The sequence below is a fragment of the Cryptomeria japonica genome, chromosome 4, assembly GCF_030272615.1.
Source record: "Cryptomeria japonica chromosome 4, Sugi_1.0, whole genome shotgun sequence".
Classification (NCBI taxonomy): domain Eukaryota; kingdom Viridiplantae; phylum Streptophyta; class Pinopsida; order Cupressales; family Cupressaceae; genus Cryptomeria; species Cryptomeria japonica.
The window spans coordinates 614,551,811-614,567,922 of record NC_081408.1 but is presented as its reverse complement, the minus strand read 5'-3'; the positions used below and the strand labels follow the sequence as shown (position 1 = coordinate 614,567,922).

The window sequence follows — 16,112 nt, the reverse complement described above, 5'->3', positions numbered from 1 at the left end:
TGGGATGCACGACAGGGGCATGCCTAGTGTAAACCTGCCCACCTGGACGCGCTCGTGACATCGGTTTGTGCACACGAGGAACAAAATTTGACCATTGCGAGCGTGAGGGTGCTCTCGCACCAAACACATTGTTGTTTAAATTCATATTGTCGATTTTTGTTGTTTATATTCATATTGTTAATTACATATGCAAATATTCATTTAAATTTATAAAAGGGCAGCCACCAAATACAACGAATACACAATAATGAACTGAATACAAGGAGTTTTGTAGGGTTAATTTAACATTTTAGGAATTTTATCAAATCATATTCCACAATTGCAATGCTTTATATCATATATTTTTGTTGTTTATATTCATATTGTTGATTACATATGCAAATATTCATTTAAATTTATAAAAGGACAACCACAAAATACAATGAATACAAAATAATGAACTCATTACACATTTATTGGATTGAATATCGATATTTATATATATAAAAAAAGGCATGTCTGCCAAGTCAATACAAGTATTACAAAAATGTGGCATATGCCATGTCCAAATCGATATACAATAAAAATGTAGAATATATCTACATGTATTGGTCATTCTATGACCAAAACTAACACTATATGATCCTAAACTTCTGGTGGATCATCAAAATCAAGCCTCTTTGGCGCAATACGCGGCTCTGTAGATGGCTGCAAAACCACAATTCAAAAGCCAAGTTAGAATTCTTTTGTAGAAAATAGTTCACAATTAACATCATAACTATGCATTTAACTTTAATTCCTTTGAAATTGAAATGTAGATTACCTCATCGGCTGATCCAGGAGCTAATGTCTTCACTCTCCTCTCCTTGTCACTCTTAGGAGTTTTCTTGAAGACATACTTAAATTGATCCACGTTATGGTCGTACCGCGAAGGAGTCTATTGTAGATTAAATGTATAATTAATACAATGTACTAACATAAATATATCAAAAACACTTAAAAGCTATAATATAGAGAACAATGGCGTACATGTGCTTGAGATGCTTCTCCAATGGACTGAGGATGGCTCACCATCGATGTAGAAACTGACGCTATTACCTATACAAAAAATGTACAAAGATTAAATACAATTAATATAATGATAAGTATTGAAGGTTGAAAACAATTAATTTTACATATCAAACAAAAGTGTACCAAATCCTGAGATGCTTCTCCAATGCAAGGAGGAGGGTTGACCATTGACGAAATAGGTATGGATATTTCCTGTATGAAAAAATTATAAGATTATAATATATCACAAGTTCACATGTACGCGTGCATATAATCATGAAATCAAGAAAATAAAGTAGAGATACATACCTTCGCCCTCTCTTGATCCGCGGGCGAATCAGGTGCATTCAACATATCCACAAAGCTCAATGGTCGTTGTACATGTAAAATAGATAAAAAACACTAATCAATCTACAAACCCCAACTAATACTTGATTTCAACATTTTCAAATAATTGTACAACTAAAAATGTGTTCAATTACCTTCTTCACATGTTTTGGCGTCTTCAAGGAATTCTTTTTCTTAGGATGAGCCCTAGACGCGAAGGGGGTACCCTAAAAACACAAAATTAACATGAGATATTAGTACAGATAATAAATTAAACATAATTTTTAAAATCTAAAATGAAATGACTTGCATATTCCATCAAAACAATACATAAAAAGAGTTGTACAAAATATCATACCGTATAGCCTTGTAGGCCAAAATCGATCGCTAAGAGCGTGATGTCATCAATCTGGGACATTTTGTCCCCTGTCAACACCTACAAACCAGAAATTGGACCAAGCATTAAAGATAGTTAGTATATCTTGTATTTTCTTGAATTCAAAGTGTACTATTCTATTTTAACATGTTACAAAATTTATACCTCAGGCGTCGAAGTTGCAGTTGTGGTAACTGGGGGAGGTGTATGGGATATCGTTGCTGCATCTTGAAATGCATATTATTTGTCTCAATTTAAATCGATGTATAAATGAAAATTCATTTATGTAATTACAAAATTAAAGTGACTGATAAATAAAATGTTATGAATTCAAATCAACACACCTGTGTCTGTGGCTCATGGGCAAACACCATGTCCATCAACTCATCTGTCAGCGCGACATCCTCAAGCCTGACATCTACAACCATAAATCGTGCATAGATGATATGAGTATCCATCTACACCGGTTGCATCATCTATCCCCGAGCATATCCCCGAGCAACTGACACACATATGCTCGATGGGCTCTCTGTCGCCCTCTAACGGCTCATCATCCAATACAATAGGGTGTGCTAATGATGTCCCATGTTGGATGATGGCACCAGTCAATGTTGTGGCCACCTGAAGAGTCTGTAGCTCCATCGACTCTTTCAGCTCTAATGGAACAGCCTGATGCACCTTGAGTTTGGGTGCTAGGGGGCGGCGACTCTCTGTGGCTAATCGCCTATGGGCTCCAGGTCTATCTTGGGCAGAGCCACCACCTCTACCATGAAACTCTCTCATGTCAAAATAATTTGGGCCCACATTGAGCACAAACTCACAATATATTTTTCTCAAAAAATATAATGGCACCTCATAATTATTACAAGGTGGATCGTCAAAGACCATCCACCACCTCTGCCAAAAAAGATTCTTTATCTGCACATTGGTACACCAATGTATGGGAAACCTTTTTGCATTAGGAGGTAATGACTGACCAGTTTTGGGGTCAACAAAAAGGGCACATATTTGTTGTTTAGAAATATTTTTGTTTTTAACTCCATCGTATGATAGCCCATTGGCATAGAATTGACGACACCTATCCCTAAAGCTTCCCCATTTGGTAATTTCTATGGAAACAGCTATGGCACCACTAGCTAATGTTTCTAGGCTAGTGGCGAGGGATTGATGATGGTCAAGTTCAAAAGTTTTCAATTTTACAATCAGTCTATTGATTTTGGATGTATTTTGCCCTAATTCTTCCCGTGTTTCGGCAGTGCGGTCAAAAGGAGGAATTGGGGGTTGTTCTTGTGTGTTTTCAGGAGGTGCATTTGGTTGTTCTTGTGGGTTTTCAGGAGGTGCATTTGGTTGTTCTTGTTCTAGATTAGAAGAATCTGGTTTTTAAAACAAAAAATTAACAAACCTAATCAAAATTAATGAAATTAAATTCAAAATGTAAAACAAATTGCATAAACCAGAAAGAAAGACAAAAATAAACAAAAACTAACCTTGATCCATAGCCTGGAGGACAAATTTAGCACCCCATTCGCGGTTTAGGTTAGAAAATGGGAAAAAAACAAACTAAAAAACGCGCTTTTCAGGTAAATGAGGACCCAGCTTTTTTTTAAAACTTTTTTTATCAGGCACCGCATACGCAGTTTTACTAGGATTATTAGCGCGTACGCGCTCATTTTCCTATAAGCAGTGCGTACACGCTAATTTTCCTAATCGTAGCGCGTATGCGCTCAATTTCCTAAATGCAGCACGTACACGCTACCTTTTCTAGGCTCGGGAAGAACAAACCTAAGCGCGTACACGGGAATTTTAAATTTTAAAACCGCGTACGCGCTTCCTGTTTTTCCAAGTTTTTTTTGGGTGGTGTCCACTTTTCTGACCACCATCTTTGTGAACACGCCCGAGCAGAGAAAACATTCAACAACTAAAATAAAATAAAAAACAAATAGAATATAAACACAGTACACAATGAATTACGTCATTCACCATAACTAGCTACATCTACTGAAAAGTGGGGAGAATTATCTATTAATCAATATCCAATACTACACCATACATGATTGCACACCAGCATTTATAAAATCATATTTAGTTGTGAAACAAAGAGTTGGGAGAAAGCGAATGGTCATGTGACCATTGGGCTTCACATTCCCAACAATCTCCCTCGTGAAGGCCAACCGGTACATCCATACACTCTGACATCCCTGCTTTCATTTCTAAACTCACATTGCACCGTGTTTGCAAGATTCTAACTTCGCAAACGCTTTTTCACATACGCTTTGAATCAATCTTCTCCAAGACACATCAGACTGAATAAAATTTAACCCCTGAATCATAACAATACTATTAATGCCTATAGCTTCAAAATATACTCCTCCTTGAGCCAGATAAGGACCCTTGACATCCATAAATTTTGTAGAGTGGCACTTATTAGTTATGACCTTTTCATCAACATCAACTTTTTCCCCAGAAATTGTAGCAACAAGATATTCAAGAATGGTTGCATAGTAAATAGGAACACCCACAACCACGCATTGCCCAGCTGCCATAACTACTTGTCTACAAAACTTAAACATTTCCTCTTCCTCGGGAAATATAATCAATAGTCTCTCTTGAAATTGACCCAACAGAATCTCTATACTCTCATCATCACAATCAAGTCCAATTGATTTGAGGATGCCTTTGATGTCATTCATAGAAGATGAAGAGTCGCTGCCCAATACAGCTAACAACTCTCCCACTAGAGGTGGTCTGTAATCTTGTCAGTCACTAGACATTGGCCCTCTTCCATAATCTTGTCATTCCCCAGGCATTTGACCTTGAATGTACTATTGGTCACTAGGCATCGAATCCCTACCATCTATAGGAGAGGGTTTGTAATATTGTTGGTTCACTAGCACTGGACCTCTTCCATCTGCCATAGGTGTCCTGTAATCTTCAAGACCAGCACTTTAGCCATGACTAAAGGTTTTGAGTAGGTCCGCCTCTTTAGCTTCAAATTTAGATTTGAGCTTTAAGCTCTCTCCTTTGTCATCTTCATCAAAGAAATTCTCTTCCTCGTCACTTTCCTCTACCTGACTCAAGGTTTCCTCATCTTCACAATTTCCCTCGTGAAGGGTCATGAAATCCAGGTCGCCATCATAGAGACTCAACTCACAAGTCTCTTGCACCTTGCGACTCTTCACCTGCCCGTTCACTTGATTAACCTCCTGAGCCTTCTACGTGGGTGGAATAAGCCTGCAAACTATCTCCCTAGGCTGTCTCTTTTTGCCATGAACAGGGATGACATCAATTTTCTGGTCATCAAATATTTGACCAATATATGCCATGGCTCTTCAACTGAATCCTCAACTCTCTTTTCCAGCCATCCCACCAATGTACACAAGGTCTCTTTTTAACTTCCACATACACAATGTCACTCTTTGCGGAATCTAAATTGCAAAGAAAATCTTTGATGACAAAATCAGCTTCATCCATCTCTGCTCAAACCAACCACGGCTTTGATACCAATTGTTAATTATAAACAAGTAGAGAAAACATTCAACAACTAAACTAAAATGAAAAACAAACAAAATATAAACACAATACACAATACACAGCAAATTGCGTGGTTCACCATAACTGGCTACATCCACCGGAAAGCAAGGAGAATTATCTATTAACCAATATCCAATACTATATCATACATGATTGCACATAGACATTTATAGAATCATATGCAGTTGTGAAACAAAGACTTGGGACAAAGTGAATGGTCATGTGACCATTGGGCTTCACATTCCCAACAAAACTCACTTTGTGAGGTGATCTGTTCCATAAATTATTTTTAGCCTCGTAGATGTTACAAATAATTTCTTTCTTTCTTTCTTCTCAATGCTCATCCTACTGATAGGTCTCAATATGATCCAAAACATTAAAAAAATTGCACAATTTAATTTAGAAATATTCAAACAAATGTATTTTATGAGAATAATTTGTAATCACATCCATACGGCAATCAAATTTATCCAAGCCAGCGGCATAGTTCGTATCAAATTCTACATGTGAATTACAGAGGCCATATCCTGTTAGCTGTCACATGTGAATTACGGAGAATGAGCGTTATCCTTATCCCTCGATAGTTGTTGCAAAGGCTTCACCTTTTTCTAGATTCGCCTCATTACTCTTTCAAAAGAATACACATGACTTATCAGGTCTCTTGGCTACACCAAAGTCCAGTTTAACAATATGACACAGTGTTTGAAATGCTTAGAGATTCGAGCTTACTGACGAAAACAAATGATTTTTTAATCAATCAATCTTATAATGGTTTTATAAGATGGTTTTATATAAAATTTGAATATTAATTTGCAATATTTTTTTAAACATGATATAGTCTTAAAGATGTGAAATTTTCACAGTTTATAATGTTAGTTTTATTTTTTCTAGATTTGATTCAATATGTACTTTTTTCATCAATGTTTTGGATCACAATCTATAATCCATCATCACTATGAGCAAGCAAGAGAAGAGATGCTTAATTTTATGATAGATTATTGAGTTTAATCCAAAACATTGATAAAGAAAAAAACTCACATAATCTAATCCAAAAATATTCAAACAAATGATACAATTTTCCTAAATTTATTAATGTAATTTAAAACAAAAATGTGTAAATAGCTCCATTTGTCAAACGAATTTATAGACTCTAAATTAATTTTTTGATCTATAATGACTGACAAAATGGAGGAGGTCCCTAAATGTGTTTATCCAAGAGAAGAGAAATACTCATTTTGATTATAGATTATTGAGTTTAATCCAAAATGTTGATAAAGAAAAAAACTCACAAAATCTAATCCAAAAATATTCAAACAAACAATACAATTTTCCTAAATACAATTTTCTTAAATTTATTAATGTACTTTAAAAAGAAATTGTAAATGCCACCATCGGGCAATCAAATTTATAGACTTCAAATTAATTTTTAGATCTACAATGACTTACAATATGGAGGATGTCCCTAAATGTGCTTTTGCAAGAGAAGAGAAATTCTCTTTTTGATGATAGATTATTGAGTAAAATTCAAAACGTTGATAAAAGAAAAAATTCAAATAATCTAATCCAAAAATATTCAAACAAATGATACAATTTTCCTACATTTATTAATGTACTAAAAAAATATTGTAAACACCTGCATCGAACAATCAGATTCATCTAGGCCAACATAACAATGCATAGGGGAAAGGACCCAATAGTTTGAACGTGTTTCAATTGTTGTGATAGAAGTTGTTGATTTAATACCCATACTTGTTGATTTGATACCAATAGTTGTGACTTTATAGTTGTTATTGTTGATGATGACTACCAATAATTGAATGAAATGTACCAGTAGTTGTAAAAAGCAACCAATCATGTGATACCACATCAACTGCACAAGTATTGGGGCTCCTTTTGGAGGACTATTGGTCTCACCTTTTTGGGGGTTGTTTTGGACACCTTGGCAAAAAGCATGCTAATGTGAAATCATATTTGATGATGTGCCCCTCGAACCTTAATTATAAGCCGGGGACTTGTCAAGTAAGTTGCTGTAAAAAATTGAGAGTGATTTGAAATTTCCATGTAAGATTTTGAGAAGTACGAAGTTAGGGTGGACGACTATTGGATCCTCTCCCCTACATTTGTTCTATTTATAAACTTTTGAATCTACAATGACTTAAAATATGGAGGTCCTTAAATGTGCTTCTAATATAAGACATACATACCCTGACTCAAGAATTTTGAACTTATAATCTTTCAACTCAAAGATTTTTATCTTCTCAACTCTCTTTTTATCTTGATGATGAATGATACTCATAGCATTGATAAAAAAAACCTACACACGATTAAAAAACAGAAACAATGGCAATTGTGAAAATATGATATCATTTACTTGCAATAACCTCTTTCAAAATAGAGATTCTCTTTAAAAACTAAAAATATTGGTTTGCACGCTGGATGTCCGTATCCTGTGAGTTGTCACATCTGAATTACTGAGCTTATCTTTCTCTATATTCGTCTCGTTACTCTCAGAAAGATACAATACACCAAATCCACTTGTCAGAGATAAAATACTGTGTCTGAACTGCTTAGAGATTTGGGCTTACCGACGAAAACATGTTATATTTTAATCAGTCTTTCTTTCTCATGTGGTTTTAACATCTTGAGTTGGGATTATAAATGAATAGCGTCAATATTCTTAACTGGTAAGCAAACCAGAAACTTGGTAATGGCGTCTACTGATCTGAATGGCGAGTGTAAAGTGGACGTCATTGTTAGTGATAAGCCTCGAAAGAGATCACACCTGAGAAAAGAAGGAAAAAATATGAAATCCCGCATTGGAGCCTTCTTGATAAAGATATGGAAGCTTGGAAAAGAAGACCCAAGAAGGCTTATACATTCTATGAAATTTGGAGCGGCTCTGTCTTTGGTCTCTCTCCTGTATCTCATTGATCCCCTCTTCAATGGCGTTGGAGATAATGCCATTTCGGCAGTCTTGACAGTCGTGGTCGTACTTGAATTCACTGCAGGTAATAAATCATTAGCTATTTGAAATTCCTACGTTTAGATCATCTCTTGGAGCACACTTTAAGGACCTTGGGATGAAATAAACTCATATGTATGTGGTTTTATATTTATTTACTTTTAGTTAGCAGTCGATAAGTAAACAAAGAAATGGATGCCTGAGTTGGGTTTCTTGTTTAAGCAGGGGCTACTTTGAGCAAAGGGTTGAACAGAGGATTAGGCACTCTGATGGCAGGCTTCCTAGCTACCTGTGTGAGTTACTTGTCTAGGCATGCAGGCGAAGTTGGTCATGCCATTGTCGTCGGTTTTTCAGTTTTTATTTTAGGTTAGTAACTAATTTCTGGTATCAGTTGTGTGAGTTTGTTTTCTCAATGTTTTGGATCAAACTATATAATCCATCATAACTTTTTTTACATATTTTGTTAGATCATATAGTTTAATCTGAAACGTCAAAGAAATAAAACCACACAATTGATACCATAAACTATTGTCATAAACTGCACAAATCATATGCCTACAACTAATTTCTCAATGCATTCTTAAAAAATTAATTTGTTTTTTTTCCCTGATAAGTGCTTATTTTGTTTGTGCAGGCGCAGGTGCTTCGTTTGCTCGGTTCTTCCCTACAGTGAAGAGAAGATATGACTATGGAGTTGTGATCTTCATTCTCACATTCAATCTTATAGCTGTCTCTGGTTATCGGGTGGATAACATACTCCGTTTGGCACGTGCACGTCTCTCCACCATAGCCATTGGATGTGGTCTGTGCCTCGTCATCAGTGTGCTTGTTTACCCCATCTGGGCAGGGGAGGATCTGCACAACTTTACTGCTCAGAAATATGAAGACCTAGCTCGATCACTTGAAGGTAATGAAGATTTGAAAAGTAGTTTCTATTTCCAACAACACCTTGGTTATGGATGAAGAAAAATATGATAGTTAAAGCATATTATCTGAAAGTTTATTTATTTTTTAAAGAGGTAAATGTGTTTGATTTGATGAGGTCACAAATGAAAGATCATATGAAATAAAAAACATTTCAATAAAATTTTACTCTTGTTTACAAGAAGAATATCACAACTTAACCATCAAATTATATCAATGTGAACAATCTGAAAATTCAATTAAAAATTATATAAAAAAAAGCTATAAAAATTCAATTAAAAATTATATTAAAAAAGATATATAAGATAATGTAGTCCAAACTAATTTCAAAATCCTTCATTTTCTTTTACATGGCTGTGAAAATCTGATGTAAGTAGTCCCTAGGTATATTCAATCATTTCAACCCTAATATTCTACCTCTTTGAGTTGTCAGGATGCGTTCAGGAATACTTTGATGGGCCCGATGATGAGGTGGACGAAGATGAAAACGACAAAACATCAGCAGAAGATGTCATATATGAAGGATACAAATCTGTGTTAGATTCCAAAGCCAAAGACGAGTCTCTGGTACGCTTTTTAGGGTTTAATCACTCTGCAGATTTATATAATCATGGACGTAAAACTAAAACGAGTTCAATGCAGGCGACGTTTGCTAGTTGGGAGCCAAGGCACGGGCCATTTCGGCATAGGTATCCATGGAAACAGTATGTGAAAATTGGAGCCAATCTTCGACATTTAGCATATTCTATTGTTGCCTTGCATGGCTGCTTGCGATCCGAGATTCAGGTATATATATGTATGCATACAAACTCTCCAATGTGAAACAAACATGGTTTTGTTTTAGTTTTCAAACTTAGGTTATGAAATGTGATCTAAACAAATTTTATATGTGAAAGGTAATTTTTTGAAAGGTTTATGTATAAATATTGTAATGTATGTTAAGTGTATCATTCATTCTCATCGGTTTTTGTGAACCTTGTTCATGAAACATGGTCAATGAAGAATTATTCACTTCTATAAACATTGTCCAGATGTAATGAGTGCCAAGTGTACCTTTCATTCTCATGAGAGATGTGTTCTTGTGAACTACTACTCATGAAACATGGGTCAATGAGTTTGACTCAAAAACCATTCATTCTCATGAGAGATGGGTTCTTGTGAATCACTGCTCATAGAATATGGGTCAATGAGTTTGACTCAAATCATTCATTCTCATATGAAACAGGTTCTTGTGAACCACTATTCATGAAACATGAGTCAATGAATTTGACTCGAAAATTATACAATTGAATCCTAATAACAATATCATAATTTAACTTATTTTATATCAAATCTTACACAATTGAATTGCACCAAAAATGTTGAAAGAATGTTGATTTCATGCTAACTGAAGCATCTTATTGAACACAATATAATACAGACACCGCATTCTGTTCGTTCGGTGTTGAGGAAGCCATGCCTCAAGGTCAGCGAGGAAGCGGCAAAGTTACTGCGAGAGCTGTCGTACTCTATCAGACACATGCGAAGAAGCAACTCAGGAATCATGATGGAGTATTTACAGTTTGCATTGAAGGATCTGCAGACTGCCTTGAATGGCCTGCCAAAACATTTCGTGGATCTCCGAAGATGGCATTCCGATAAAAACAAAGGAATTCAATCCCAAATAGATCAACAAGAAGAGCCCATCAACTCCCCAAATGAAGAAATCCAGTGTTGTGCAATGAGCTTGGAAGAACCCACCACGACAAGGCTCTTCAGAAGAGGGGTGTCCTTACGAGATCAACAGCCGGATGAAGGGAAAAGCCTCTCACACACACAATCTCATGTTTCTGTTGAAGAAAAATCCAGGGGGCACAGTATAGAATATGCAGAGGAGCTTCCACTCGCCACTTTTGCATGGCTTCTGGTGGAAAGTGTAGTAAGGATTGAGAATGTTGTGGAGGCGGCTGACGAGTTGGCAAGGCTGGCACACTTCAAAACATGCATCTCTTCTCATCATGCAAGATCAAGAAAGGCATCAATGAAGGTTTCTGATCCTGAGACTCCTAGAAACAGAGTATTGGAGAGTCATGTCACTTCTCAATGTGCAGAGTGAGCAGGTAAATCATTCTAGGTACCTATTGAAGAAGAATAAGAATTTTACAAGAAAATGAATTGAAGAAGAATAAGAATATTACTTTCCATCGAAAGGATTTGCCCGTGACTGTGTTCAAATCTTGGGTAGAGTAATTTAAGCGTGCAGAAGATCTGCAAATCGTTTTGAGAACATCTCGTACAGAAATGGAAATGATGGTTTTCTTTGTGCTTTGTTCCATCGCCTATTTCGGAGAAAATGGCGGATGACAAATTAAACATGGTTAAAAGGTGGACGACCTTCGTGCAAGTCACACACATCACTGTTTTTTTAAGCTTAATATATGGGGTTAATGTTTGAGCATGCATTTAACTCTACTTTGGGGAAGCTGATAAAATAGTTTAGTTTGATATTAATGTATTATTAAAAAAAAAAGATTTTTTAATCGAGAGGAATCGATGGGTTCATAGGGTGATCTTTTTTATAACTTCTTTTGAGCAATGTGCAATTGATACTTCACCACACATCACAAGTAAATCATGATCGAATCAACAACGTGAGTTGTCTAAAGTGACAACCGAGAATAAATGAACTGACCCAAGATGCGTAAGGACTTTTATCTATTAATATAAAAATGTATATGTGTGTAGGACTAGTTTATGGACCCTTTTTTAAAGTTTCATTTATTTATATAAATCTTTTAAGATAAATCAATTACTCATATTAATATTAAGAAGAAATATAGTTAAGGATAATAAATATATTGAAATTCAATGCTAACTTTAAGTTAGATGTAGAATATAATTTTATTGAGTTTCTTAAAGTGATTCTTTATTGGATAAATGAAATAAATTCTACAAATCTTTTTTTCTTATAAAAAAATTATGATTGTGGAATTGAATTTGTGAGTATAAATTAAAATCAAACATTTGAATCTTATTTCAACATGAGGATTTGGTCTCGTTTTTGCTTGCTTCAAAGGATTCAATATATTCTTGGAATGTGCTAGCATGACAAGTTTGAGGACAACTAAGAATCTTAATAAGCCCAGAAATTGTAAATTAATAAGATAACATCTAGCAATTGAAACATGTGTCCAACGTGAGGGCTTGTTTGTCAAATTTTAAAGGCCTTTTAGTTGTCCCTAGTTAATGCCCCATTTCACCTTGTGTTTTTAGTGTTTCTCCTTTTGAACTAATTTTACTTTTCTTTGTGTCTTAGAAGTAGCAAATTTGCTACAATTCTTTGAGTGATTTTGTTGTGACAAACAAGAGTTCATTGTGGCATTTTAGCCTTTGATGTGGTATTTTGTCAATTCATTGTAGTTTTCTTCCATTCTTTGTAGCATTGTATTCATTATCCACAAATTTCTAACATTTCCCATGAAAAGTGAGTGTTCTTCTCAATAGATTCATAACTATTGAAAGTGGTGATTTCATAGGCAATTTGAATTCTGTTGAAAGCATCAATCCCTTTCACTTTTTATTTAATTCCTCATTTATTTAATTCACTTTAGATCCACCTTTTGTGTTTTATAATCTTGATCCATGTGTGTTTACAAGAAAGCCAATGTGATTCGTGTAGAGGGTTAAGAAGATTGTGTATTAATAGCCAACACTCTATCAATATTTTTTACCCTACATAGCATTGCTTTCAAGTATGTTAAATTTGGAGTGTATGTGTCTTTGGTCTCCCTTGTATCTCATTGATCCTTTGTTCAATGGCATTGTAGATAAATACAATTTGGGTGGTGTTGTAGTCAAGTTCTATTTCAGATGGCTTAAATCACACACACTAAGATTTGACTTTAAGGCTTAAAAATGTTACACACTCGCAATTGACTGACATCCCTTAGGCTTAATATGTTGCTTAGTGTGTGTGATTTAAGGCTGGCCATTATACTCTAATATTTAATATCTTTATTGAAGTGATATCTAGTAAGTGATCTCTAGTTATGTCTATATAGTGATAAATGTTACAATTTTGTGTCAAGTTGGGCTCATTTACCTGGCCTTTTATCTATTTACACACATTCTTAAATACACCTAGTTCTATGTTTTTTATTAAGGAACAAATAGGTTTTGAAGGGGCTTGAAACCCTTTTTACAAAATGTTGATTAAAGAGAGAGACAAATTAGAGCAAGTAGCCATAAAACAATAAAAAGCCAAAGACTAGAAACAAGACAACAAACAAAAGAGAACCCAATTCAAATTTTTGAGAGCCTTTGCGGCCTCAGCTTCCAACTAGGTCATGTTGAGGGTGATCTTTTTCAAATCTAGAATGTCTTGGTTGGTAGCTTTCTTTTTTAGGTTGGCTCTAGTCCTTTTGGAAGGACCTATGTTCTCATCTCGTATCTTCTCAAGCAACTTCACATCAACCATCATCCCTTCCTGTTGAAGGCCTTCAATTTTCCCAACCATAGTATTGATGCTTTTTGTCGAGATCTTAACCACTTTATGGTTGTAGGTCACTAGGGATATGAGGTTGTCATTGATTTTTTGGAACTTATTCTCTAGCTATTTCAGTCTGCCATCATAATCCTTCTTAAGTTTCTCTTCCAGATTTATAATCCTGTTGTCACAATCTTTCTTGAGATCATTGAAAGTGCTCATAGTCTTTTGCATTGACTCAACAATAGATTTCCTTTGTTCAACACTCCACTGTTCAGCACAATGGTTGTCCTATTTACTGCTAACTACATGGAGGTTAACATTAATCTCTTTGATTTCATTGAATACCTATTTTTGGATTCTAAAGTGATCAATTACAGAATCACGGGCTATAGCAAAAACATCATCTAGGTTTTCTCTATCCAGATTGAGATAAGGGGAGTCCACATTGAGGTCCTTAGGAAAATGAGATCTAACAATCCTATTAGTAATAGGCATAGACTTATTCAACATGACATGGTAGGACAATCTAGAATTAGAATTGGTAGCAAAAATAGGGGAATCTCTACTCCTCTAAGCTCTTTGGTCAAGCTTATTTTTTGCTTTTGGCTCAAAGTCGGATTCTTCCAAATTAGTGTTACACTCCTCCTCATCAGAAGAAATGACTCTCAAACTCTTCTACCTCAATTTCATATGAAGAATTTGGGACTCTAGAAGAAGGAGAGGGTTGCAATTAAATGTGCTCAAAGATTAATAATAATAGACCCCCATGAAGGACCGGGTTTTTCTTGTTTTTACACCCATTTCTATGTAATTAATTTTTTTTTAAACTATTATACAATCATTTTATTCCCCTATTTATTATACTTATCTATACATCTACTTCTATCTAATCATTTGCCACCTAAAATAGAATAATATCTTGTTTGAGGATGCTTTCGAAATTGAGGAAGCAACTTCATTGTTAGAAACTTGACCCTTTTAGATTTAAAATTTAAAAGTTCAAATTTTCCCAACTCCCTTTACCCTTCTATCTTGAGCTAACTAAACACACATTTGGTATAATTTGATGTAATCTCCTAGTATTTGAAGACATTTAAGGTATTAAAGCATTCAATTCACTCTAAAGGCAATAATCAAGTACAATCAACTATTTGTGTATCATAATAAAATAAAAAGGGAAAAAGTATGTAAAATTACATCCTTCTAGAACATTAGATTAACCAATAGAGACACATTTTGGTTTGGTACAATAAAATGTAAAAGATCTACATATTTGGGCACTTGTCTACTATTTCCAATCTTATTTATTTTCTAGGAGTTGACTCATGAAAGTTCTTGCCACATAATAATAATGCTTCAACTTTTTTTTAAATACCACCATGTCCTCAAACATTCAAAACAAGTAGAGAAGGTCTTTTGTAAAAGGAATTTGCAAAACATAAAATCACTAATTGTTGGAATGAATTTGGTGCTTGCATAGAAATCCACATTTATGTATTCATCTTAGATTCATGAACATGTCCTCTCACAAAGTAGGTAGAGATATAATGTAGTCTTCTAAGTAGCTCACTTAAAGAGAATCAATATTCTCAAGTCTTGACATCATATAGGTTCTAGAATGTCACCTATGTGATCTTCATTCTTTACTCACCTACCTATATATCATCCTCCATCTTATTTAATTTTCAAAGAACGTAATCTAAATTACTATCTACAATTATATTTAACTAATCTAAATATACTTGATTGACCTAAAATAACTCAAGAAAAACTTTATTTTTTCCTAAAGTTCACTTACAACTATATCTTTATTATAAGACAACTTAATTGTATTAAATGTAAATAAATGTGTTTAGAGAATTTTAGTGAAATATATATATATATATATATATATATATATATATATATATATATATATATATATATATATATATATATATATATATATATATATATATATCAATTTCAAATCTATTGAAACTCATGATGGGAGGATTAAGTCTCTTGAATATTCATCAAATAGGATGGTACCACAACATTGGATTCTATTGAGTAGGATGCTTTGGAAGATGCATAAATGACTTAAATTTGATGGCTCACCCTCCTCATCAAGCAATTTTTGTATGGCAAGTATGCATTTGAAGTTGCCTTTACAAAATATTTCTTATTATAAAGAGAATCATATAGAAACTAAATACAAATCAAAATGGTTTTATATAAATTTTGAATATTAATTTGTAATATTTTTAAAACATGATATAGTCTTAAAGATGTGAAACTTCCACAGTTTATAATGTTAGAGCTTGAATTTTTCTAGATTAGAATAAATATGTACTTGTTTCGTCAATGTTTTAGATCACACTCCATAATCCATCATCACGATGAGCAAGCAAGAGAAGAGATGCTTATTTTTATGATAGATTATTGAGTTTAATCCAAAACATTGATAAAGAAAAAAAACTCACATAATCTAATCAAAATATATTCAAACAAAT

The 16,112-nt window shown here is 34.3% G+C and overlaps 1 protein-coding gene across 1 annotated transcript; it reads left to right on the top strand.

Moving 5' to 3' along the window:
* Positions 1 to 7,806: 7,806 nt before the first annotated feature.
* LOC131041045 (aluminum-activated malate transporter 14-like) lies at positions 7,807 to 11,690 on the top strand. The gene is made up of 6 exons (XM_057974020.2): positions 7,807 to 8,271; positions 8,451 to 8,591; positions 8,860 to 9,132; positions 9,583 to 9,716; positions 9,792 to 9,935; positions 10,570 to 11,690. The coding sequence occupies exons 1-6, from the start codon at positions 7,971 to 7,973 to the stop codon at positions 11,242 to 11,244; spliced, it is 1,668 nt and encodes a 555-aa protein (XP_057830003.2). The 5' UTR covers positions 7,807 to 7,970; the 3' UTR covers positions 11,245 to 11,690.
* Positions 11,691 to 16,112: the final 4,422 nt, after the last annotated feature.